Source organism: Podarcis vaucheri (assembly GCF_965113315.1).
Source record: "Podarcis vaucheri genome assembly, chromosome: 17".
NCBI classification, from domain to species: Eukaryota; Metazoa; Chordata; class Lepidosauria; order Squamata; family Lacertidae; genus Podarcis; species Podarcis vaucheri.
Window position 1 is genome coordinate 35,249,984 of NC_138755.1, and position 27,135 is coordinate 35,277,118.

Sequence of the window (27,135 nt, forward strand, 5' to 3'; positions counted from 1 at the left end):
TTCTCCAGCCAAGTAATGTGTACAAAAAAATTGCAAATAATATGGTGAATTGTGCATGAAAATGCATATATTACTAGAGGGTCTCCTGCTGATCTTGAAAGAGTGGAGTGACTCCCATGATCTATCTTATTATTACACTTATCTCTCTCCTCTACAAAGAATACAGGCAATTTTTATGAAGCCGTACTGGCTCTCCTACAGGACAAGTGAACCAAAGCATTCTATGCTCAGTTGAGGCAAGCGCAGTTCACCAGGGGGCGCTATTACCCTTTCTGAGAAACTTGATTCAGGACCATCCCTGGCTCAAAGTTCTTGCTCTGGGCTCTTATGCACCGCTTCCCAAAAGCCACATTTTCCAAATCTGTTTTGTGCTTTGTGGCCCTCTATGGTTCCATACCTATGGGAGTTGTTTGCTGTTCTTGCATTCCATTGTATTTCAGATCAACAGTCGTGTTGCTCATCTAAAAAAACTCGCCCATGGACCCTTCATAAAACCCACTCCCTCTTTCCAGAAGAAATAAGGAAAACACCTGGGCTCTGCTTTCTTCCCTCTTCCCTATATTTTGGGGGTGTTGTAAGTCTGCTGCTATTTGGACTGGACTTCATTTCCATGTCTAGCTAACAATACGATTCAGCGATCATCAATCCTGCTATCAGCTCTATAACCCATGCAGGTGATACGCTCTTAGTCCATCGCTGCTCTAACGGAGGAGGGAGATGCACTTCTGGGGAAGCAGTGGATCTGTGTCATTTGCTTTCTAGTGGTGAAGCTTTTGCCAGATTGTGACAACCGGTCTCAGAAGGGACAATAGCACATTGTGTGACTTTTCTGGTGGGTCTGTCATTCTCTTACAAACATTCCTCCCCTCTCAGGTGAGTAAAGGAAAATCTGCCCTGTGGTCCTGACTGACTAACACACCCAACAACTTGGCCTACTCAGAAGCAGGTCAAAGGGACTTCCTCTCAGGTAAGTGTGTTCCTTCCTGCCTGCACCACTTGCTACCTTGCATATGTAGTAAGGTTAAAGCTTACTGGGAAATGATATATAATGAATTGAAAAGGATGTTTAAAATAACTTGGGGGGGGGAACGGGACCCAGAAGCTTTTATTTTGGGAATTATAGGTACAGAACTACCTAAATGGTATCGAAATTTATGTATGCGACTACCGCAGCAAGAATGCTACTTGCCCCAAAGTGGAAAGAAGCAGAAGTCCCAACAAATGTAGAATGGATACAAAAACTTATGGAATATGCAGGAATGGATTTTTTCTGCACTTTTACAGAAGCCCTTTATTGTATTTTATTCAACTGTACAGTACTTAAAAGCCACAGGAGCAGAAAGGAAAAAGGGGGAATGGCGCCCCTAGAGGTTACACGGATAACGACAAACTCCGCGGCTGTTTTTTTCCTCCCTTCAAGGAGTTAAATAGCCACTTCTGTGTTTTTATTGTCTTCCCGGAACCACGTGCGTTTCTCCCGGTTTTTCTAAACGCCCCTTTGCACACTTACGATTTGCGGCATAGAAAGGCTCGACCACGCGGTTGCCATTCTGTGAACCCCTAAAAGTGGCGGGGAAGAGAGAGATAGAGATCTGTTGCTCCCGGGGCGATTTGTTGCTTTGATGGGTGGGTATACCCTCCCCAGCAGGGGTGCCAAGTTGAAGAGCACATTTGGGGGTGGTGGGGCAGGTAATCCCCGCGTAATTAAGCACATGACGCACCGGGCGCAACATCTGGGGGTTGGGGTTAGTGGGCGCAAATCCACGGGTTAGGGGGCGCAAATTACTTGCCTTGCCCCGGGTGCTGACAACCCACGCTACGCCACTGTCCTCAGGCATGGGCGTAGGCAAGGGGGGCAAATCTAAATCGAGCAAATAAATCAAGGCACTTAACTAAAAGCAGAAATCGTAGAGTGCTTTGGACAGATTCTTCTGCGCCGTTGGAGTCAAAACAACATTTAAAACAACTTGGGGAGACATTTCCTTCCGAATTTGCTAGACAGAGGATGATGACAGGTGGGTGTCCTGCCCCCCCCCATAAATCCTAGCTACGCCCATGCTCCCAGGTAATAAGAGGCGGATCTCGCCTCCCCGCCAGCGATCCACAGTGGAATCGCCCTCTCCAGGCTCTCCTTGCCTCTTCCCACCCCCGGGGGCTGGGAAGAAGAGCCACCCTTCTTCCCTCGGTGGATCCTGCCTGCCTGCCAGCCAGTCGGTGGGGGTGGGCGGCCTTCCCCTTCCGCCATCCTCTGGGCCGCATGACTGACAGAGGCGGCGGGAGGAGTCCCCCCCCCCCCCGGGCTCTCCTTTCCTGCGCAACTTTAAGAGCGCGCCTATCCCCGGCGCGCGTCTCGGCGGCAGTCGGCGCGCGTCTTCCTGGCGCACCGCTCGGCAGGGCCACGGCCTGGGAGGCGGCAGCAGGTACAGAGGCGGGCGGGGCGGGGCGGGGGGAGGCCTGGGGGCCCCCCTCCGGCTTGGGACACCCCCCCGAACCCCACCTATGTCCGAGAGACCCGGCGGCAGCCCGCCAAGCCATATGTGGCCAAAACATCCCGCGGTCACCACCGGGGACCGGCCGGGCGCAGCAGCAGAGCGCCTATAAATAGCCGAGTCCGAGTCCTCCTCCCTGCCGCTGTTGGAGGGAGGGAGGGAGGAGGCGACGCCCCCCAACGCGTCGAATTCGGGAGCCCCTTGGCTCGTGCGAAAGCAGTGGGGCCCCTGACGCGTGTGTGGCAATGGCAAGACCAGGCTAGCTTTGGCTGGAGTGTAGCAGGGCGAGAGGCGCACCCGGAGGGAGGCTGCCTGGAAGTGGGACCCTGGAATGACAATACCCTCCAACATTTCTCCGGTAAAAATAGGAACGTCCTATTCAATTAACTATTATTATTATTATTATTTTATTTATGTCCACCCATCTGGCAGGGTTTTCCCAGCCACTCTGGACAGCTTACAGCACTTATAAAAACTTATTAAGGCAACCTAGTAAGATGGGCAGGCAAATAATAATAATAATAATAATAATAATAATAATAATAATAATAATAATAATTGCCTGCCCATCTTAGTAGGTTGCCCCAGCCAGTATAATTTCTTATCTCCTTGGTCCGGGGGGTCCCATAACCCCATACCCTCGATGACATTTCTCTGATGAAAATAGGGACGTTCTGGCATCAAATCAGATTCTGTAAATCCGGGGCTGTCCCTGGAAAATAGGGACACTTGAAGGGTCTGGAATGGTCTCCTTTCAGACATTTTATCCAAACTCCTCCTGGACCTCTTCAGGAAGCAATCTGGCGCCAAACAGCTAGGCAGGTGACTCTCTTTCCCCCTCCCCAATTCCTCTTCTGACAGGGAGATAAGTGGGTCGGATGGGCGGTGGACCTTGCCACCTTAAAAGCTTTGGGCATTGCAAGAGACGAGCAAGCAGGGCCAGGAGGAAAGTTGTTGGCAACCCTTTGGGTGCCTCTGCCCAACTCAGTGCAACGTTTCTCTCTCTCTCTCTCTCTCTCTCTGTGTAGAAGGGACGCTTCTAAATAAATCTCAGCGTCCTGACAATAAGCTGGCCAATAATAGTCTGTTAACGTACAGTAACAACATGCTTGAGAACTTGGGCGAGGGGACTCTGTAACTGCTTGGCATCCCAAAATGAGCAACGGACCATGCTGAATTGTATGTTTCCAGCAACTTGTCTTGAAGCATGTTTCAGGCTTTTAAATCTTGTTTATGCACAGTAGGCTAGTTGTGCCCAGAAACCATGTGGCTTTGTGATGCATGTGAGGTACACATCTTGGGGCCCATACAGCTACATTGGTACTGTTAAGTATGTTGCTTGGACCACCTCTGGATGCGGCAGCGAATCCTTGGTTTTGGAAACTGTGCTGTTTGATGGACTTTCATCCTGTTTTTCCTGACCCAGGAAGAGAAGAACCTCCTGCTCTTTATGCCAGAATCAGAGACAGTTTCTCTCTGCCTTTTTTAAATTTATGCAATCCCTAATAACCTAAGACAGTGAGTCATGAAGTGGGTGGGTTGCCATGCTGCAAGAGGGAATGTTACGCAGTGAAATGGTTGGCAGGCCAGCGTTTCAGTTTTCTCAGATGTGCTCCTGTTCGTTGACAGTAACAACCAGAGCTGCCAGCTGACCAGAAGAAAACAACCCAATTTGTTACTTTTGCAATAGATAAAGGGACCCCTGATTAGGTCCAGTCGTGGCCGACTCTGGGGTTGCGGCGCTCATCTCGCTTTATTGGCCGAGGGAGCCGGCGTACAGCTTCCGGGTCATGTGGCCAGCATGACTAAGCTGCTTCTGGCGAACCAGAGCAGTGCACGGAAAACGCCGTTTACCTTCCCGCCGGAGCGGTACCTATTTATCTACTTGTACTTTGACGTGCTTTCGAACTGCTAGGTTGGCAGGAGCAGGGACCGAGCAACGGGAGCTCACCCTGTCACGGGGATTCAAACCACCGACCTTCTGATCAGCAAGTCCTAAGCTCTGTGGTTTAACTCACAGCGGCATCCGCGTCCCAAAAAACACTTTTGCAATACTTTTCCTTTAAAAAGGAGAACAGCAAGGGCGTAAGCATTCTTGCCAGTTAACGTCTCCCAGCTGACCAAAATAAAACAGCCTCGCTTGATCCTATTCCTTTCTATTATTCCAGTTTCTGGATGCCACAGGAGGGGATAAAGCTCCTGTGCTCAGATCTTCCTTGTGGGTTTTCCATAGGTTGACCACACGATGCTGGACTAAATGGGTCATCGTTCTTTTTTAGCATTTGCTTCATTTGCAGAAATCAGCAAACCTTTGTTTTAGGGCATGAGCGTAAACATTCTCACCTGCTAATGGCTGCAAATCATGTTGCTGTTAAATGCATAGAAGCAGGACCTGGAAGAATGGTTGACAACCTTAACAGCAACCTAGTGCACAGGAATTATAACCAGGTGGAGTTTTTTCCTAATGTGTAGACAAGCAGCAGGAAAATACTGTATTTTTCGCTCTATAAGACGCACGAGACCATAAGACGCACCTAGTTTTCTGAGGAGGAAAACAAGAAAAAATATATTCTGAATCTCAGAAGCCAGAACAACAAGAGGGATCGCTGCGCAGCGAAAGCAGTGATCCCTCCATTCGCTCCATAAGACGCACACACATTTCCCCCTACTTTTTAGGAGGGGAAATGTGAGTCTTACTTTTTAGGAGGGGAAAAGTGAGTCTTATAGAGCAAAAAATACGGTACTTCTTTGCTGATTGGGTGTGTGTCAAACTGCTCCTAATAGCACCAGGACTGATAAAAAGAGGGCAAGCAGCAAACTTTCTAGGAAGCGCTTTGAGCCTTAAATAAAGACAAGGATCTCGGGGGGGGGGGGTGGCCTTGAGATGATGGAACCTTTCTTCACCTTCTCACTAGAAGGATGCTCAATGCGTGAGGAGGGGCATACTGTTCCATCTGAGCCTAGTGGTACAGGTGATCAGATGTCAAGCAGATGACAGAACCTCTCTTTTAATCTGCTGTAAATAAGAGATGTTCCAGGAGGTTCAACTGTATTGTGTAGGGAGAGGGTGGATAAAAATCTGGGGTGCAAACCAGAGAGGTCTCTGCATTCCTCTCTCCTCTTTCAAAAACTCGATTGGTGGCCTTAATCAAACCACTCCATCTTGCTTTGATATAGGAACAGTAATACTGGGCTATCTTGTTTAGACTTTGGAAGTTAAAGGAGATTCCAACTAAAAACCAGGAAGAACTTTCTGACACTAAGAGCTGCTCAACAGTGGAATGGACTCCCTCAGAAGGTGGTGGACTCTCCTGCCTTGGAGGTTTTTGAGTAGGGATCGGATGGCCATCTGTCATGTATGATCTAATTGAGATTCCTGTACAGTGATGCCTTGGTTCTCAAACTTAATAGATCTGCATTGGCTCCCAGTACGTTTCCAAGCACAATTCCAAGTGTTGGTGCTGACCTTTAAAGCCCTAAATGGCCTCGGTCCTGTATACCTGAAGGAGCGTCTCCACCCCCATCGTTCAGCCCGGACACTGAGGTCCAGCTCCAAGGGCCTTCTGGCGGTTCCCTCACTGCGAGAAGTGAGGTTGCAGGGAACCAGGCAGAGGGCCTTCTCGGTAGTGGCACCCACCCTGTGGAACACCCTCCCATCAGATGTGAAGGAAATAAGCAGCTATCTTATCTTTAAAAGACATCTGAAGGCAGCCCTGTTTAGGGAAGTTTTTAATATTTAATGCTGTATTGTTTTTAACACTTGATTGGAAGCCTCCCAGAGTGGCTTAGGAAATTCAGCCAGATGGGCAGGGTATAAATAATAAATTATTATTATTATTATTATTATTATTATTAATTATCTGGAAGTCCGTTCCAAAACCAAAGTGTTCCAAAACCAAGGCGTGTTTTCCCATGGAAGGTAATGGAAAACGAATTAATCCATTCCAGACTTTTAAAAACAACCCCTAAAACAGCAATTTAACATGAATTTTACTATCTAACGAGACCACTGATCCATAAAATGAAAGCAATAATCAATGTACTGTACTATGAAATAAATAAGACAGTATTGTAGATGATAAAAATTAAAATTCTTATTTTTCTTACCTGCACTGATGTTTGTCATTGTTTGGATTGAGGGGCTTTTATCCATTTCCGCAATCACACAATCAGTCAGTAGCTGAACTGGGTTCCACACAGTCACAAAAACAAATGAACTGAAAAAGCCTCAAAAACGCAAAATAATAGCGAAAACAAAAGCACCAAGCTTAATCCATTACGGAAGTCCATTTGACTTCTGAAATGTTCAAAAACCAAGGCGCAGCTTCTGATTGCTGCAGGCGGCCCGGAAACAATAGCCGACAACTGCATTGGGCGTTTGGCTTCCAAAAATCGTTCGAAAACTGAAGCACTTCCCGGTTTTCGGAGGTTGGGAACCAAAGCGTTTGAGAACCAAGGTACCACTGTATTGCAGGGGGTTGGACTAGATGACTCTAAGGTTTCCCTCCAACTCTTCAATTCTATGCTTGAGTTCATGCTTGTTTAGGCTTGGATTAGCTGTGGGAGTTGTTTGGAGCCGGCAGCTCCACAGGCACCTTCTGCCGTGCTTATGCTATCCGCTTGGCGGCAGACAGCGGACTGGATAGGATAAACTGATCTGAAAGGGAAGGACTAGAACAGGCTTAGGGAAAGCGTGTTCTCCTTCATGGAGATCACGTGTTGCGGTGGGGGCAAACAAGACATCCCTCTATTGCTGGGCGGGTTAGTTTGGATGGCCACGAATCTTATTGGGCACCTCTTGGTCGTTGGGGAGAATTTGATGTTGCAATTTATGATTGATGGCCAAGGGGCTATTTATTCCCTGCCCGCAGCATTGAGCTGCGCCGTTTTTCGCTGCGCACATCGGATCACCCGCCCACCCTCCCTTTATTTAGGGCTGTTTGCGTTGACCTTGCTATGCATGGGGTCGTCTGCTTTGGGGCAGGGGCCTGGTAGGAATTTTTCCATTAGGCTGATTGGCCAGTGCCATTTGGTTTTTTTGCCTACTGCGTAGCAAATCATCACAACTTGTAAGGTTGCGATTAGGTAAAGGGACCCCTGACCATTAGGTCCAGTCGTGACGACTCTGGGGTTGTGGCGCTCATCTCGCTTTACTGGCCGAGGGAGCTGGTGTACAGCTTCCAGGTCATGTGGCCAGCATGACTAAGCCGCTTCTGGCGAACCAGAGCAGTGCACGGAAACGCCGTTTACCTTCCCGCCGGAGCGGTACCTATTTATCTACTTGCACTTTGACGTGCTTTCGAACTGCTAGGTTGGCAGGAGCAGGGACCAAACAACGGGAGCTCACCCCGTCGCGGGGATTCGAACCGCCGACCTTCTGATTGGCAAGTCCTAGGCTCTGTGGTTTAACCCACAGTGCCACCTGCGTCCCAGGTTGCGGTTAGGCATTGGTTAAATTTGGTTGGTGGAGGGGGTATGGTTGGCTGCCCCTCCAATGCTGCTGCTGCAAGAATATTCCGTTAAAGGAATCCAGGGGCTCGCCATGCTCTTGTCCGAACCCCTGTCAAGAGGCTAGGGCCACGCAAGAGCCCCTGGGAGCATTTGGGGAAAGGTGAGGGCCTGGCACCCAGCTCCATTCTCTCCCCAAGATGTTTTCCCTTACTGACTTTCGCAGGTTTGCGGATGTCAGTTCTGTTCCTACCTCTAGGTGGGAACAGATAGTCGCAAACCAATGCTTAAGCAACCACTCACATTCTGTAATTAATAAAGTTGTGGCCTAAAAATTATGCCAAAAACCTTAAACAAAAATTCTGTCTGAATTGTGTTTTATTTGAGGGTTCCTTGAGTACAGTGGTGCCTCGCAAGACGAAATTAATCCGTTCTGCGAGCCTCTTCGTCTAGCGGTTTTTTTGTCTTGCGAAGCAACCCTATCAGCGGATTAGCGCTATTAGCGGTTTAGCGGCTATTAAAGGCTTAGCGGCTATTAAAGGCTTAGCGGATTAGCGGCTAAAAGGCTCTTAGCGGCTTAGAAAAAGGGGGGGGAAGCAAAAAAAAATTGGAACACTTGCAAGACATTTTCGTCTTGCAAAGCAAGCCCATAGGGAAAATCGTCTTGCGAAGCAGCTCAAAAATGGAAAACCCTTTCGTCTAGCGGGTTTTCCGTCTTGCGAGGCATTCGTCTTGCGGGGCACCACTGTACCAGCCATGCTGCTGGGAGCCCAGCAATATCTGGAGGGCTACAGCTTGCCCCATCCCTTCTTGCGTGGGTGGGTGATACTATAGAGTTTCTTTTCTTTTCTTTTTTGCTTCAGGCAAGACTTAAGCTTCCTCTTCCCCCTGGTTGGTTGGTTCCCTTCATCTATTAATAAATAATAATAAAGAAAGGTGTTCAGGGTAAGAGAGAAAAGATCCTTTTAGGATAACACCGAGCTTCCTGGAGCAGAGATTTTCAAACTGGTCTGCGGCCCAATGATTCAGGTATTTGGCAGAAAAGTTGTGAAATGGTTTTCTAGATTTCCTATCTACCTATCTATCTATTCTGATGGTGGAGATTGAGGTCGTTTTGACCAACAAGGTCTTGGTTTGGAACCATCTTCAAGAGTAGCCCCATATAAAGCACATTACAGTAGCCCTGATAGGAGGTCACTGGGACATGCAGAACAATGGTTTGGCACAATCGTTACCATTGAAGTGTGTGCTCATCTGGCAATCAGGTCTTGCAGGGTTTAAAATCTTACCAAACCTCTTTGATCACAGAGATAATGCTGGGACAAAGTACAGTGGTGCCTCGCAAGACGAAAAGAATCCGTTCCGCGAGTCTCTTCGTCTTGCGGCTTTTTCGTCTTGCGAAGCAAGCCCATTAGCGGATTAGCGGATTAGCGCTATTAGCGGCTTAGCGGGCTTAGCGGATCAGCTGATAAGCGGATTAGCAGATCAGCTGTTAAGCGGCTTAGCGGATCAGCTGTTAAGCGGATTAGCGGCTTGGGGAAAGGGGGGGGGAAGGAAAAAAAACCCGCAGGAACTCGCAAGACATTTTCGTCTTGCAAAGCAAGCCCATAGAAAATTCGTTTTGCGAAGCACCTCCAAAACGGAAAACCCTTTCGTCTAGCGGTTTTCCCTCTTGCGAGGCATTCGTCTTGCGGGGCACCACTGTAATTGCATGTGTGTGCCCAAGGAACAGCAGTGACTCTAGTTCGGCCTCAGTCCTGTATATCTGAAGGAGCGTCTCCACCCCCATCGTTCAGCCCAGACACTGAGATCCAGCGCCGAGGGCCTTCTGGCGGTTCCCTCATTGCGAGAAGTGAGGTTACAGGGAACCAGGCAGAGGGCCTTCTCGGTAGTGGCACCCACTCTGTGGAGCACCCTCCCATCAGATGTCAAGGAAATAAGCAGCTATCTTATCTTTAAAAGACATCTGAAGGCAGCCCTGTTTAGGGCAGTTTTTAATATTTAATGCTGTATTGTTTTTAACACTCGATTGGGAGCCGCCCAGAGTGGCTGGGGAAACTCAGCCAGATGGGCGGGGTATAAATAATAAATTATTATAATTATTTTTATATTCTGGGCAAATCACCTCCAGCTCTCTCCAAAGCCATTATTTGTCTTCAGCCTTTCTTTGGCTTGTCGTACAGTTTTGTTCCAGCCGGGAGAAAGGGGAGAAGCATTTGAAGCAGCTGCGACTCAGATGATTTATGAGATATTTGCACCATTTTTAAATCATTGCTCTGTAAGTTACGACTTGTTTTTGCTGAACTTATGTGCCGGTGTAGTGCCCTGTAAATCAAACTGCTACACAGCGTTATGGAATAGCAATGCTGGGGTTTGGACAATTGAGTAGTAGAAGGACTTTTTCTTTTCTTTTTTCATACATTCTGGCAGTTTAAAAGCAGCCCTCTTGGATTTGTTGGGATGCTTTTCTTTTCTTCTCATTTAAGCTCATTTAAGGGAGCTGGGCATGTTTAGCCTGGAGAAGAGGAGGTTAAGGGGTGATATGATAGCCATGTTCAAATATATAAAAGGATGTCACATAGAGGAGGGAGAAAGGTTGTTTTCTGCTGCTCCAGAGAAGCGGACACGGAGCAATGGATCCAAACTACAAGAAAGAAGATTCCACCTAAACATTAGGAAGAACTTCCTGACAGTAAGAGCTGTTTGACAGTGGAATTTGCTGCCAAGGAGTGTGGTGGAGTCTCCTACTTTGGAGGTCTTTAAGCAGAGGCTTGACAACCATATGTCAGGAGTGCTCTGATGGTGTTTCCTGCTTGGCAGGGGGTTGGACTCGATGGCCCTTGTGGTCTCTTCCAACTCTATGATTCTATGATTCTAAGCTCGAAAGCTGCTGCCCTCATCAATGGAGTGTTACATTTCTACATATAAGGTGTCTTGGTCAACTAAGACCTTCCTGGGGCGCAAGCCTGGGCAGCGTGTCTGGAGATCATGGGCTGCCTAGATTACAAGACCTCCATCTCAGCCTTGCTGATGTGGTCCAAAAGAAAGCAGAGCAAAACGTTTGGCACCAGGTTGGCTGCAGGAGTTTCTGGAAGGAGGCCTTCAAGGCACCATCCAACCATCTTAGGGGCTCCATTCCAAATTAGCCTTTTCTTCTCCCGAAGATATCCCGCAAGGCAGCAGAGGTTTAGGATTAAGGCTGGGCGATATCGGCCTTAACCAACCTTTCAAAATTGTGACGTACAGTGGTGCCTCACAAGACGAAAAGAATCCGTTCTGTGATTCTCTTCGTCTAGCGGTTTTTTTTGTCTTGCGAAGCAAGCCCATTGACGAATTAGCGGATTAGCACTATTAGCGGCTTTTAGCGGCTTATCAGCTTATCGGATCAGCTGATAAGCGGCTTAGCGGCTTAGAAAAAGAGGGGGGAAAGGGGGAAAAAACCCGCAGGAACTCGCAAGACATTTTCGTCTTGCGAAGCAAGCCCATAGGAGATTCGTTTTGCGAAGCACCTCCAAAACGGAAAACTCTTTTGTCTAGCGAGTTTTCCGTCTTGTGAGGCATTCGTCTTGCGGGGCACCACTGTATCAGCAGCCAAACATCATGATGTAGTGATAGATCACGATGTTGAAAAGCAGAGGGAGCAACAAGCTGTCTTGTCCCAGGCCTGACCCTGCAAGATTGGGCTGATGCAGCCAGGGTAGGCTTGATTCAAATCAAATCGATTCAGATCACGATTTAAATCACTAGTCAGGAAGCCTTGATTTAAATCACTAGTCAGTAACACTTGATTTATTTATTTTTATTTATTTACAGAAAGACTCATTCTTGCTGGTATCTTAATATTTACAACCAGATGAAGGTTTCCTTTTTGGAATAATAAATTTTCAGAGTAGTTTTTACAGTTATATTAAAAATTACTGATTTGGTTCTAGTATTAGAAATACATAGACTGATGATTATGAAATTATTGTGAGGTTTAATAAGTTAACTGTTTATATTTGGACAACTTTTCTGCTGTGCTTTATTGGAAGGAGAAAAATAACCATTTCCTTAATAACAATTTATTTAACTAAAACAATAACATTATAGCATATGTACCCATGTTTGTAAACTGATGTGGTTAAACGATTTATTTATTTTTTAAAAAACAAAACCTTAGACTGAGTTTTAGCACACATGGAAGACCTAAAACAAATCCTTGTTTCCTGATGAATAGCCTTTGGACTATAATGTAACTGAAACAGAAACTATCTTTAGAAAGATTTTTCCTCCAAAAGCATTTTATTTTAAAAATCTGATTTAAATTTAAAAAAAACCTGATTTAATTCAAAAAAATTGATTTTTTAAAAAAAGCATTGATTTTTATCTACCCTGGCTCTTACAGAGTTACTTTTATCTGCATATAAAAAAATTAAGTCATGCCATGCTAAGGAAGATGTTTGGTTTTGATTGACCGTTTAAGAAATGAACTGGAGTTAACTGTTCTGCAGTGTTTCCAATAATTTTTTATACCAGAGGTCTCAACTGAGGTCAGCTTTTCCCTGTTGCAAAATATCCAGCCAGGTTGCAACCAACATAAATGTTATGAATTCTTTGGATTCTGCATTAATGCATTTGAAAACAGATAATAAAAAATTCTTGGCATTTTTGGCAGTATTGTGTCCCCCTTCCGTCTGGTTTAGAAGCAGGATAGAAACGTTTTGAATAAATGAATGTTTAATAATGTGAACAGTTCGGCAATACAACCTCAAGTGATAGATGAGTGTTGAGTTAGATTAGTGATGATGACATTGGGTGGTATATTATTATTATTATTATTATTATTATTATTATTATTATTATTATTATTATTATTATATTTTTTGAATTAATATACCACCCTATACCCAGGGGTCCTATGGTGGTTCACAGAATATAATCAAGATATAAAACCACAAAATACCTAAAAAATAGAAACAACAACCCGATAGGCGCCTCCCCAAAAAAACCACATTTTAAAAGGGCATAGGATGTAAATCGGATCAACCAAAGGCCTGGTTTAAAAGGAATATTTTTGCCTGGTGTCTAAAAGTGTATAATGAAGGCGCCAGGCGAACTTCCCTGGGGAGAGCATTCCACAGGTGGGGGCCACTGCAGAGAAGGCCCCGTTTTTGTGTTGCCACCCTCCAGACCACTCAAGGAGGAGGCGCATGAAGAAGGGCCTCAGAAGATGATCTCAGGGTCTGGGTAGGTTCATATGGAAAGAGGCAGTCCTTGAGGGATTGCGGTCCTGAACCGTTTATTAAGCTCATTTTTACTCCAGGTAGACCTTTTGAAATTACTGGACCGACCTTAGTCATGTTAATTTATTTCAATGGATCTACTCTGAGAAACAATTCAGGGGTCAGCAACCTTTTTCAACCGCGGGCCTGTCCACTGTCCCTCAGACCTTGTGGGGGGCCGGACTATATTTTGTTGGGGGGGGGATGAATTCCTATGCCCCACAAATAACCCAGAGGTGCATTTTAAATAAAAGCGCACATTCTACTCAAGTAAAAACACTTGGATTCCCAGACCGTCCACGGGCCGGATTTAGAAGGCAGTTGGGCTGGATCCGGCCCCTGGGCCTTAGCTTGCCTACCCATGACTTAATTGAATACCACCAAATAAGTTTAGATGGCTTCTACATGTGCCTCCTCTGCAAGAGGTCTAGAGAGTAGCAACATGAGAGCAGGTCTTTCCGGCACTGGTTTTCCACTTGTGCAATATTCTCCCTAGAGAGCAGGGCCAGATTTAAGTTTGATGAGGCCCTAAGCTGCTGAAGGCAATGGGGCCCTTTATATGGCCAGCTGTCCTTCGTCAACAACAAACTGCCGCTGTTTTTTGTGTTGAATATATGCTATATAGTAATTTATGGACCTAATAGGTATCTAAAGCCATTTGCACAGAACAAATAGGAGCCTACACAACACAAAACACTGTTGCTGTATGTAGGCTTTATTTTATTTGTTTTTTATCTTATACAGTACAGTGGTACCCCGCAAGACGAATGCCTCGCAAGACGGAAAACCCGCAAGACGAAAGGGTTTTCTGTTTTGGAGGCGCTTCGCAAGACGAATTTCCCTATGGGCTTGCTTCGCAAGACAAAAGCCCATAGGGAAATCTCCGGGGACCTGTTTTAAGACTTTCGCCCACAGCCGGCCTTCAGAAGAGGTCTTTGCTCCCCCCCGCCTGCCTTCCCGGGACAGCGGAGACTTCTCCGCTGTCCCGGGCGATCTTAAAATGCTGGCGGGCGGGAGCGAAGCGTTCGCTGCCGACCCCCAGCATTTTAAAATCTCCCCGGGACAGTGGAGGCTTCGCTCCCGCCCGCCAGCATTTTAAAATCGCCCCGGGAGCTTGCGGGGCGGGAGGTGGGAAGAAGGGCTTTTCTTCCCACCGCCAGCCTTCAGAACAGCCTTCTGAAGGCTGGCAGTGGGAAGAAAAGCCCTTGTCCCCCCCCCCCCCAGCCTTCAGAAGAGGTTGGGGGACAGACTGTCCCCGGACCTGGTCTGAAGGCGGTTTCCCTAGGAACGCATTAATTGATTTTCAATGCATTCCTATGGGAAACCGTGCTTCGCAAGACGAAAAACTCGCAAGAAGAAAAAACTTGCGGAACGAATTAATTTCGTCTTGCGAGGCACCACTGTATTTTGGAAATGTACATCCAGGTTTTTTTCCTTTAAACTTTTTTGGGGCACCCAAGAGACTGAGGCCCTATGCTATAGCTTGTTTAGCTTATATGTAAATCCTGCACTGCTAGAGAGGCTTGTCTGGCACCTTCATTACAGATCTTTAAGCACCAGGCAAAAACATTTCTCTTCTCCCAGGCCTTTGGCTAATTGAAGCGCGGGTGGCGCTGAGGGTTAAACCACAGAGCCTAGGACTTGCCGATCAGAAGGTCGGCGCTTCACATCCCCGCGACGGGGTGAGCTCCTGTTGCTCGGTCCCTGCTCCTGCCAACCTAGCAGTTCAAAAGCACGTCAAAGTGCAAGTAGATAAATAGGTACTGCTCCGGAGGGAAGGTAAACGGTGTTTCCATGCGCTGCTCTGGTTCGCCAGAAGTGGCTTAGTCATGCTGGCCACGTGACCAGCTGTACGCCGGCTCCCTTGGCCAATAAAGCGAGATGAGCGCCGCAACCCCAGAGTTGGTCACGACTGGACCTAATGGTCAGGGGTCCCTTTACCCTTTACCTTTTTATGGCCTTTAAAATGTGTGTGTGTGTGTATTTTTGTGTTTTTATATTGTAAACCGCCCTGTGATTCTCGGATGAAGGGCAGTATAGAAATTAAATAAGTAAGTAAGTAAGATAGAATAAAAGGCAACCAACAAAAGTTGGTTTGGAAGATAGGATTGTCCAACAGCCATTTGGCATGGGAACCAAATGAAAACTGCACATTCTGGGGCAGTATATCTCTTGAGTACAAGATGCTAAGAGGCAGGCAGTTGCCTTTAATGTCTTGGTTGAAAGTTTCCCAGATGTATCTGCCTGCCCACTGTTGGAAACATAACACTAGGCTCGGTGGACCTTTGGCCTGATTCAAAGTAGGCAGCTCTTAAGTGTTCATTATTGACAATGAAAGACCCATCTGTGGTTTCTATGGTTCCAAGACAGAAAATACATCTTTACCTTAATTGTGCTCTTATTGCTTTGCATAGACTAGGTTAAGAAGCAATAGAGTTTTGCCTCTCAGCTTGCCTGTTGAACAACTCTCTTGGCTTATGTGGCAGGGCTTTTTTGAAGAACTTCAAAACTTACCTAGACTGTGGAAACACGGAAGCAGGCTCAATAGTTAAGTGTGTAAGCCTCTAGTCTAATCTGGCACTTTGAATAACGCCCAGGAGACTTCAGCAAGCAGAGCAATGTGCTTCTAGCATTCTACCCTGCAGGAATTGGGCTAAAATGGCTGTCAGCTGAAGTGGACTCTGTAGAGATTGGATTGAGCCAAATCCAGCAACTCATCCTGAGACAGGATATTCTACTCGGAAAACACCCTTAATATCTCTGTCAATTTATTTATTTATTTTGAAAATGTCAAAGGTAAAAGATGTCACAATTCCCCGCGATGGCCTGCTCCACTGCTGAAATGCTATTGAGGTTCATTCATCTTCAGCAACGTTTCAACCAAGAACTTGTTTCTTGTAGCTTCCTACCTTGACTGCCGCCCAGAGAAGCGAATACCTGCTGCCTCAACCCTTGCCTCTTTCAACCCCCGCCCCCATCACCTGCGCACTTCTTTACGTGGTCTTAAACTGCAGAGGCTCACCCTGGCAATAGATGTTGCAGGCATCAGGTGATGGACACAAATGCATGGACCAGTTCAGTGCATCTGACTATTCACTGCCTGTGCCCTTTGGCTGACATCCCATATGCTGGCAGTACTCTGCAGTGATTGGCTGAGTCTGAAGCAGGGCTGGTTCCTTACATTTCAAAATGTTGGAAATCCTTTGTGCAATGAACTGGGCTTCCTTCATACTCGGCAAGTCTTTCGCTGGCCGGGGATATCTGGGTAATCAACCCCTAACCAATCTCTGTTTCATTCTTCTCTTCTCGCCATCCCCAAGCTAGCAAATAGAAGGGATAGGAAACAGGGGGTGTTTTCTTTCTTCATATTACATACCCCCATTTTATTTTATATATATATAATTTTTATTTAATTTTCAGTTTTACAATGTAAAATGCTCATTTAAACATCCTTAAAATATCAATGACTTCCCTTCTTCTCTTTCCATGGTTCATTTTGCGTATCATAAATCCCTGCATATTGTACAAAACCTAAAACATTCAGAATTCCATTATGACATCCATCAAAACTTATTTGCACTGTTGAATTTATCTTAATGCTGTCAACATTTTCAAGTGTACACAATTCCCCCCGTGTATTCAATAAACGTTTCCCACTCTTCTCTAAACGTATGTTCTCTTATTCTATATGTTAGGTCTGTAATCTGTGATTAAGTTGCCATTCTTCTTTAGTTGGGACCTCGCTCGTTTTCCACAAGTGTCCTGATTTTATAGGGACAATACTGGAATCACAGAAGCCATCCCAGGGTTTTATTTGATCCCAGAATAACCTGGTTTCCCTTTTTCCTCCCCTCCATCTCCTGGAGAACAATTAAAAGGGGTGTGTGTGGATAGGTGCAAAAACAGAGTCCTGTTTATACTGAAAATAAAATACCTGCACAAAAAGAATTTTACAAGGTGGATGTGAGGGTTCCCCTGTTTCTATGCACTTAAAAAAGTGTTGTAGTCTTGTGGCTTACCAACACACCATGTTTTCCTAGAGTACCCATGCAATCCACATTGTAGGACGTAATTTCTGTGGGCATTCCAGGATGTGTGATGCAGCTGAAAAGCAACAGAGACTCTCAGACTCTCTCATTTAAGTGCACAGAAAGTCATTCACATCCTTAAATTTCAGGAAACTTTGCCCATCCATCCCAGAGTCATTGGGGGTATCTTTGCCTCCCCCACAAATTGCCAAACGACAACAAACTCTACTGAAAATTGCAGCGCAGGACTAATAACTGTAAGTTCATCAATCTATTGTTGATTCAATTCTTTAGTAGAGTTGAGTTCTGGCACATGAACCAACTGCGAAACCAAAAACGGGCCGGATTCAGCTAAATAGTTATGCTAGCGGGAGTCAGTGCAATGAGTCCTCTTGTCCCCACACTTCCCCCAAAATTGGCTCTGAGGAAGGGGGTCAGGAAAACCACTAGAACAGTTCGGGGCGGGGTGTGTGGGTGTGTGTGTAAAAGATTGTTCCATTGGCCACTCAAGGCTTGCATTGGAAAACACAATGTTTAAATTCCATCTTGTATTTTGTACTTTCTTTATTAGAAACATACAGATTGTGTATTAGAGAGAAGCTCTTGAGAGCAAGAATTCTCCAGGATGTCGTACCGAAAAGAACTAGAGAAATACCGAGATCTGGATGAAGATCAGATCCTTGGAGCGCTGACAGAAGAAGAGATCAAGATGTTAGAGGATGAACTGGTGGACCTAGACCCTGATGTAAGTGATTTTAAAGGACAGGCCATGTGATACTTCTTGAATTGTGTGAAAACATCTACGTCGGGCACGCTAAGCAATGAAATATAAATAAATAGGGGACCCTTCTGCTACTCTTTGCGGTGTTAGACCATCTTTGGATCTGCTTGGGCTTTCCTTCGCCCTCTTTCCCTCCCGACTCTCCTTGGACGTGAGCCAGGTTTGATACACAGTCTATTTTGGAATCTTACACCTTCGCTGTCTGCTTAATTTGAAGCAGACTCTTGCCTGCAAATGTCGGTGCCGCGCTCTGGTTGGTGGTGCCAGGAATACTAGAATTGCCCCCTTGGTTCAGATCATAGAGTCATAGAATCTTGTTTAGATTTTTCCTTGGCAGGCGCTCCTGGTAAAAAGATGCTTCTTTAATTCCTTTTGATGATCTACTGTTGCTACTGGGAAACTGAGACATGGTTTAAATGTTATGTGAACGAGCCTTGAGCTCCCCTTTCCCGCTTCCCCTCCAGTACACCTGCGAGGAGAAGATTGGAAGTACAGTACAGTCGTACCTTGATTGTCAAACAGAATCCGTTCCAGAAGTCCATTCAACTTCCGAAACAAGTAAACCTGCCACCAGCTCCCCCTGTTCCAGTCAGCAGGTGCAAAGAGGTGTATTTGCCACGCAGACATTTATTCCAGTTCCTCTGTACTGAGAGGTCAGAACAGTGGCAACAGATTTACTCACAGATATTTATTTTTATGTTTTTGGGAGCCATGGTGTGGCTCCCTGGCTGAAACAGCCTGGCATTCATGGTGGGAGATGGGGGGAAATGGAATGATATGTTCTGGAAAAGGGTCATGGCTGGCTGTTTGGAACCCTGGAGAGGATCACTCCACGCTGCGACATTTTGTTGCAGATGCCACTTACAGTGGTGCCCTGCAAGACGAATGCCTCGCAAGATGGAAAACTCGCTAGACGAAAGAGTTTTCCGTTTTGGAGGTGTTTCGCAAAACGAATCTCCTATGGGCTTGCTTCGCAAGACGACAATGTCTTGCAAGTTCCTGCTGGTTTTTTTTCCTCCCCCCCCCTTTTTCTAAGCCACTAAGACGCTTATCAGCTGATCCGATCAGCAGATAAGCCGCTAAAAGCCGCTAATAGCGCTAATCTGCTAATCCGTCAATGGGCTTGCTTCGCAAGACGAAAAAACCGCTAGACGAAGAGAATCACAGAACGGATTCTTTTCGTCTTGCGAGGCACCACTGTACCTCTTTAAAAAGAACTTACCTGGTCATCTTCCCTACACACTGTGGATACAGTCAGATGGGCACAGTCAGTGTGCGGTGTTTCAGTGGTATCTTATATTTAAGAATATGGGCTGAAAAGTGATGGTGATGGTGTTTTCCCTCCCCTTCTCCGAAATCTAGAATGCATTATTGCCTGCAGGAATGAGACAGAGAGATCAAACGAAGAAAACACCGACTGGCCCCTTTAAAAGAGATGACCTACTCGCCCATCTGGAGAAGCAGGCAAATGAGATTAAAGACCGGGAAGATCTGGTTCCTTTTACAGGGGAGAAAAGAGGTATGAGACAGTCAAGTAACTATCCCCGGGTGTTTCTCAAGTTTGGGGTATGTGTTCTCTGGATTTTCAGTTAGCCCCACTGAATGAATCAAGGTGATGTTGAAGGTTAAATCTCCTTTTTCATATACCATTCATTTCAGTAATGGTTGCTCAGGCCAACTTCCCATTGACTTGGCCTGGTTCGCACATCACATTAAACCATTGTTCTTAAAGCAAACCATGGTTTAATGTGAGTGTGCAGCCTGCTGGGGCACACTGCTCAAAAGTTCTCGCAGCACTCCTCCCCTGCTCCTCCCATACTGTGGACAAAAGATAGCAGAGTGCAGCATGCCTTGTTATCCAGATGTTGGCTTCTGGTTTCTTTCCACCCAATAAACCCCGAGTGCTAAGCCACGGACAAACCTTGGTTGCCACAAACGGCACAAGCCAGACTCTTGACTTGCTCACATGCTGCTCAACTCACATGAAATCGTAAGTGTGTTTTAGGCCACTGTGTCATGAGAGATGCATGTAGATTGACGTTCGTATTGGGTTTAGGAATGCAGAAAATTCATAACCCGTCTCCAAGATTATATCCACCAGTGGCCAAAACTGTGGAAACCTTTTGGGGGAAATGTATTTCCGAGGTTTGATGGCTCATAACACTCTTTCTTTTTGGAGTAATAGCATTAAAATTATATATCAATGGGAAGATAATTTAATGGAGAATGTAATGCAACAAGGTTTGTTCAATTATCTGCATTCTATTAAAAGTTATAGCCAAATAACCAGAAAAAGGAAGCACAAGTTGCTTAGGTCGATATGCAGTAGCTTTCCTTCATTTGAATGTAGCCAGCGCTTTTTTTCTGGGGGGACGCATACCCCTAAACTTTTTGTGAATCTGAGTTTGGCCTCATTGAGGGGCAGTATTTCAATATGAGTAGGAAAACGAGAGTACCTCTAAACATTTTTTTAGGAAAAAAGCACTGGATGTAGCCATTCTTCTGCTTGCACTCGGCGAGAGAAAGAGAGAAAGCCATGAGGCAGAGGGCTGATTTAGATGTTGCTCTCTCCATGTGGAGACTGTCAAAAGCCCTTCCCTACGGTGTTGGTCTGTGTGGGGCGAGTTGCATTTCAAAGGGCCTTGCCCTACTTGGCACATCGCTGGCAACGCCACCGCTGGCATTTCCACTTCACAAACAATTGGCCAATCACTTGCTGCACTTGCTGCAGATCGCTGCTGCTAGGAAGGGATTATAAAATGTACATGGGCCCACAGTAGTTGGAGTCATGGGGGTGCAGGTGGCGCTGTGGTCTAAACCACAGAGCCTCTTGGGCTTGCCGATCACATGGTTGGCGGTTCTAATCCCCGCAACAGGGTGAGCTCCCGTTGCTTTACCCCAGCTCCTGCCAACCTAGCAGTTCGAAAGCACGCCAGTGCAAGTAGATAAATAGGTACCGCTGTGGCGGGAAGGTAAACGGCGTTTCCGTGTGCTCTGGTTTCTGTCACGTTGCGCCAGAAGCGGTTTAGTCATGCTGGCCACATGACCCGGAAAGCTGTCTATGGACAAACGCCGGCTCCCTTGGCCTGAAAGCGAGATGAGAGCCACACCCCATAGTTGCCTTTGACTGGACTTAACCATCCAGGGGTCCTTTACCTTTTTATTTTTCTTTAGTCGGAGTCCCTACTCCTGTGAAAAGGCAGCAGCCCATAAATGTTGAGTAGCCAGGATAAGCTGAATTACACATCCATGTTATGGCTGAGTCCAGGGAAGGCACAGCTGCCTTCACGCAAGGGCATCTCCTTGGCTATTGTGGTAAATGGGATAGTGGAGAGGATGGAACTTGTGTCTGATCCAGCAATGCGCTTATGTTTTAATTAGACATGCATGGTAGCAAAATTCCATATTTCTTTTTTCTTTTCTTTTTTCAGAGCAGACCTTGTAGTATTTTATTTGAATTTAATCCACTGAATCCTGGATTTAACTTGTAACTGGGCTTCTATAAAGCCTGCTATGGCAAAATATCAGATTTCAACATAGCATTATCGTTATTTGTGTCCACATATTCTTTGATTTATAGCCCTACAAAATAAACTTACACCTATCAGTACAGATCAAGCAAATACACAGAGAGACACACAAAATCACCATCCTAGGAATATCAGTATTCATGCTCCTAATTTATAGTCATCCTGTCACCTGCCACTTGGGAGCACTAAACCCAGGTAAACGTTGGAAATCCGATAACCAACGAAACAACAGGAATACACATATCAAAAGAAAAAGGGGGGGACACTCTGAACAACACAAAACCACAAAATCAGTCTTTGGAAATTTTCTTAGCAATATATCTAAAATCAATAAAATGGAGACCGGGGAGTGGAGTGGAGTGATTGTACTGGTGGCATTTTCCCCCCAAGTTACATTTTAAGTCAAAATTCCTATTCCCTGATATTAGTGAGCATCTTTGCCTCTGTAAAAGTCCACCCTTTCTCTTCTTCAGTACAGTGGTACCTCAGGTTGCATACGCTTCAGGTTACATACGCTTCAGGTTACAGACTCCGCTAACCCAGAAATAGTGCTTCAGGTTAAGAACTTTGCTTCAGGATAAGAACAGAAATCGTGCTCTGGCGGCGCAGCGGCAGCGGGAGGCCCCATTAGCTAAAGTGGTGCTTCAGGTTAAGAACAGTTTCAGGTTAAGAACGGACCTCCGGAACAAATTAAGTACTACACCCAAGGTACTACTGTATATGCTTTTTAAAATCTAGACAGGGCAGTACCATAAAGGATTTCAAAAATTATTTTTTCCTGATCTCGAGAGGCAACCAGGGAGCAGTTGGTTCTTTGTGAGACCTAAATTTAGCCACGCTCAGCCTTCGAGCGGCTTTCGGGATAGCGTGGTCTTTGTTCTCTTCTCCATTCTGCGTCGCGGGGCAGCAAGGACAAAAATAGCCCCAGTGTCACATTCCATGCCTGGAGCAATGAGTATGCTATCTCATTTACAGGCATCTCCCAGATTGTTTTCTTTAAAAGTGCCTCTCTTTTTTTTCTTTCTTCAAGCTGCTCGTGGTTTTCACTTTTGGTGTGAATCTTTAAAAATCCAGCTTTTATAGAACGTTTATTGAACTTCTCTCCCCCCCCCCTTTTAGTGGAAAAATAACTAAACAGGTATTAAAAATAGATAAACTTTTCCCCTCTAACCAACACCACCTTGTGATCTATGTATTTTTCCTTACAATATAGTGGTTGATTGTTCTATACTATTTTCAACCCTTTGTCCCTGCTCCTGTGTGTTTGTGTGTGTGTTTACTTTGAAGATTTTGCTGAAAGGACATTTGTAGGAGGTCCCTGGTTGTACCCAGAGCTGGTGAGGCTCATTTGACATAAGTAGGAAACCGAGCTTTCAGTATAATTGGCCCCCTCTTGTGGAATGCTCTTCCGATAGAGATTAAGCAGGCGCCTTCTGTACGAACTTTCAAACATTTGCTGAAAACTATTCTGTGCTGCCAGGCTTATGCAGACAATTAATAAAAAACATTCTTTGTAAAAGTCAGCTGCTGACCTTTCACTTTTTTCCTAATTTGTTTGTCATTTTTTAAATTGTATTGTTCTTAGTTTTTTTTAAAAAATTGCAGTGTACAATTATTTTTATAAATAAAATAGATACACAAGATTACATATCTCCTATCTATCTGTGCCATCGTTACTACTAAAAGCCCTACTAAACAGTACAGTGGTACCTTGGTTTTTGAGCACCTCTGTTGATGAACATTTCAGAACTTGAATGCCATAAACCTGAAAGTAAATGCTTCCGTTTTCGAACATGCCTCGGAAGTTGAACGGCTTCCGCTGAGTTTATATGTTATCTTTCTCAATTTTCTCTATTAAATTTGCAGAATGCCTTTGCGCCTCGGTTTTCGAACATTTCGGAACTCAAACGGTCTTCCGGAACGGATTACGTTCGAAAACTGAGGTACCACTGTATTGGCTAACCCACTTTCTTTAACATTAAATTGGAGTTGTTATCAAACACCTCTTTCTCTCTTTTTTCCAAATGACTTAATTGGGATTTAATTGTCCCCAGTTTCAGATACTTTTTACAAGTGTAGGAGGTTTAAAGTTTGGAAAGTGAGGCGAGAAAAGCCATGGGCTGTTAACATAATAAGCAAAAATAAGATCATTTTGGTGTGAGGTAAGGATATACATAGCAAGAGTAATAAAAATAAATTGTTATTTAGGGGATTTGAATGTAATTCTATATTATATACCGGAAACATGGGAGATTACAAGGGGTAAAAAAAAATATGGATGTACCGTGCCATATTAGAAGCAAAAAAACTTGTTTTGATGAATTGGAAGAGCCGCAAAAAGATCCCATTGAGCACATGGATTGACAATATGGACAGACTAGTTACATACAAACGAATTGCATATGGACACAAATTAAGAATGGATAAATATGAAGAAATCTGGAAGGAATATTTAAGTGATAAGACGGACAGTGGTGGGAAGTAGGGGGAGGAGAGGTGGGGAAATATTGTTAAAAAGGTGGAGTTATAGGTATATCAGTACTCAAATCTGAATTGTTAAATTGTATTATTAGTGTTATTGTGGTTTTTGTTGTATGTGTTTTTTGTGGTTGCTGTTTGTATTGAAAAAATGATTAATTTTTTTTTTTTAAAAAAACCATAATAAGCAAAACGGGAACAGTATAAAACCAGGGTTCTGGAGTTTGAGTGAAGATCAGACAAAACACAAAGTGTCCCTCGCTTGTGGGGTGAGCAGGGAGAGAAAGGCTGAGCGATGTGCCCACCTTACAGTGGTGCCTCGCAAGACGAAAAGAATCCGTTCTGCGAGTCTCTTCGTCTTGCGGTTTTTTCGTCTTGTGAAGCAAGCCCATTAGCGGGCTTAGCGGATCAGCTGATAAGCGGCTTAGCGGATCAGCTGATAAGCGGCTTAGCGGCTTGGGAAAAAGGGGGGGGAACCCCGCAGGAACTCGCAAGACATTTTCGTCTTGCGAAGCAAGCCCATAGGAAATTTGTTTTGCGAAGCACCTCCAAAACAGAAAACCCTTTCGTCTAGCGGGTTTTCCGTCTTGTGAGGCATTCGTCTTGCGGGACACCACTGTATTTGGCAGATGAAGGCGGGTGAACGGCAGTAACAGTACCTACCCTGCCGGCCTTCACACAACAAAAGCCCCTTAACTAGCCTGCTTTGCGCCCCATAAGCTGGCCTGCTCTCTGGTGGAAGTCCCTGTTGCCAGTTTTGAAGTATGATTCAGCTGTCAGCCCAGTCAGGCTCTGTACACAAAATGGTGAGGGGCCAGGGAGCGCCGTCCTGTCCGTTGCCTCAGGCACCAAAATGTCTTGAGACATCCCTGGGGAATGAGCCTGGCTCCTTCTCAGCCTTGCAACTGAAACAAGAGATGTGCATACCAGCAAATCCAATGTTGGCATGGCTTTGCCTCCTCGCGACGTTGAGTACCTTTATTTTTTAAAGCGCCACATAAAGTTCGTGAGTTTGTTCACCTTACGGATTTTTCAGTGCAAAACTGCTCAGAAGGTAAGAGAGGTTCCTTAATGCCTGACATTTAGAAGACATCTTAAGGCAGCCCTGTTCAGGGAAGCTTTTAATCTGTGATATTTTACTGTATTTTTTGTTTCTATGGAAGCCGCCCAGAGTGGCTGGGGAAACCCAGCCAGATGGGCGGGGTACAAATAATAAATTATTATTATTATTATTATTATTATTAATGCCGTCGCTAGGAGGTGGGCAGCCAATCATGCGCAACCGACTTTTCCGCTTCAGCCTTGAGGAAAGGTATTTTCGGAGAATATGGCTGAATGCAAGGAGGGTGTTTCCAGAGTAGACCTGCTGCTCTGAAAATAGATAAAAGGTAAAGGACCCCTGGTTCTCGAAGCTACAAACATGAGTCTGACCAAACTGCGGGAGGCAGTGGAAGACAGAAGTGCCTGGCGTGCTCTGGTCCATGGGGTCACGAAGAGTCGAACACGACTAAACAACAACAAAGGACCCCTGGATGGTTAAGTCCAGTCAAAGGCGACTATGGGGTTGGGGCGCTCATCTCGCTTTCAGGCCGAGGGAGCCAGCGTTTGTCCGCAGACAGCTTTCTGGGTCATGTGGCCAGCATGACTAAACTGCTTCTGGTGCAACGGGACACCGTGACGGAAGTCAGAGTGCACGGAAACGCCATTTACCTTCCCACCACAGCGGTACCTATTTATCTACTTGCACTGGCGTGCTTTCAAAGTGCTTGGTTGGCAGGAGCTGGGACAGAGCAACAGGAGCTCACCCTGTCGTGGGGATTCGAACCGCCGACCTTCTGATCAGCAAGCCCAAGAGACTCAGTGGCTTAGACCACAGCACCCTCTGAAAATACTGCACTGCTTGTTACCCTTTGCTATCTACTGATTATATATCCTGTCGTTTTATGTACTTTTGCTTAATCAAAACATACTTGCATCCCTGTCAGTAGGATCAAATTTTAACCTTTGGGTTGGGACACAGTAGCTGTTGTTCTTGGTGCTACATATTCTGTTTACTAGGGTTTTGTGGCAAGGAAACTTAAATCCCTGTCGTTAAAGCAATTGCCACGAGGCTGATGGCCCTTTTTGTATTTACAGGGAAAATTTGGGTCCCCAAGCAGAAGGCTATAGATCCTGTTTTGGAAAGCGTAACTCTGGAGCCAGAACTGGAGGAAGCACTAGCAAACGCCTCAGATGCGGAGCTCTGTGATATCGCTGGTAAGACACGAGACTGCCTACATTTGGCTTTCTTTGTAATTATCCTTATAGGTTTGGAAGCCACCTCACTACGTTCAGTCTGTATGTGCTGTTTCATCCTCCAGTTTTGAGTTTTTTGGGGTGGACTGTTCCCCCCCAAAAATGTAAAGGGCGGGGGAACTGGATGTACATTTCCAAAATGTAAGATAAAAAACAAAATAAAAACTACATACAGCAACAGTGTTTTGTGTTGTGTAGGCTCCTATGATGTAAGTAATGGGCCCCGCCTCCTAGCCTGCTCCCTAAAATATCACTGGTTTGCTCCTTTCTATATCAGTTACTTTTATAAAATACATATTTTGTTTTGTGCAAATGGCTTTAGATACCTATTAGGTCCTTAAATTACTACATAGCGTATATTCAACACAAAAATTTGTTGTTGACAAAGGACAGCTGGACATATAAAGGGCCCCATTATCTTCAGTAGCTTAGGTCCTCATCAAACCTAAATCTGGCCCTGGCTTTCCTTATATTCTTACTTTCCTGCATTGCAATGTCAGAGCGTTCTGCACTTTCATCTCTTCCTGCCCACCTTCCAGCAGCAGCAGCTGATGTGGTGCAGGGAACCATAGCGCTCTGTGATGTGACAATACCGGTGAGTGATGCTTCCTTTTGCCATTGAGGAGAGGGAAGGTTACCGTGCAGCTGCCATTTTCAGCGTTGCGTCCAGTTTTGTCAGGGTTTGGACTCAAGAGGAGGAGGATTGGTGGAGATCACAAACGCCCTTCTCCCGACACTTCAGGAGGAGGAGAGGAACACACCATTGGTTTACACCAGGCGTTTGAGGAGTTTGAGGGAAGTCACAGCTCAGAGACAGGCGAACAG

The 27,135-nt window shown here is 45.5% G+C and overlaps 1 protein-coding gene across 4 annotated transcripts in view; it reads left to right on the top strand.

Moving 5' to 3' along the window:
• Positions 1-2,179: 2,179 nt before the first annotated feature.
• The window catches only part of TMOD1 (tropomodulin 1), a 38,433-nt gene continuing 13,477 nt past the window's right edge, over positions 2,180-27,135 (top strand). For 2 of the 4 annotated variants that reach the window (XM_082205105.1, XM_082205106.1), the window contains exons 1-4: positions 2,180-2,420; positions 17,798-17,971; positions 19,370-19,526; positions 26,152-26,271. In XM_082205105.1, the coding sequence (XP_082061231.1) occupies positions 17,852-17,971; positions 19,370-19,526; positions 26,152-26,271 (397 nt within the window). In that variant the 5' untranslated portion in view covers positions 2,180-2,420; positions 17,798-17,851. Of the gene's footprint in view, positions 2,421-2,700; positions 2,848-17,797; positions 17,972-19,369; positions 19,527-26,151; positions 26,272-27,135 lie in introns of those variants that run through there. The other 2 variants (XM_082205103.1, XM_082205104.1) reach the window with 2 other exon arrangements.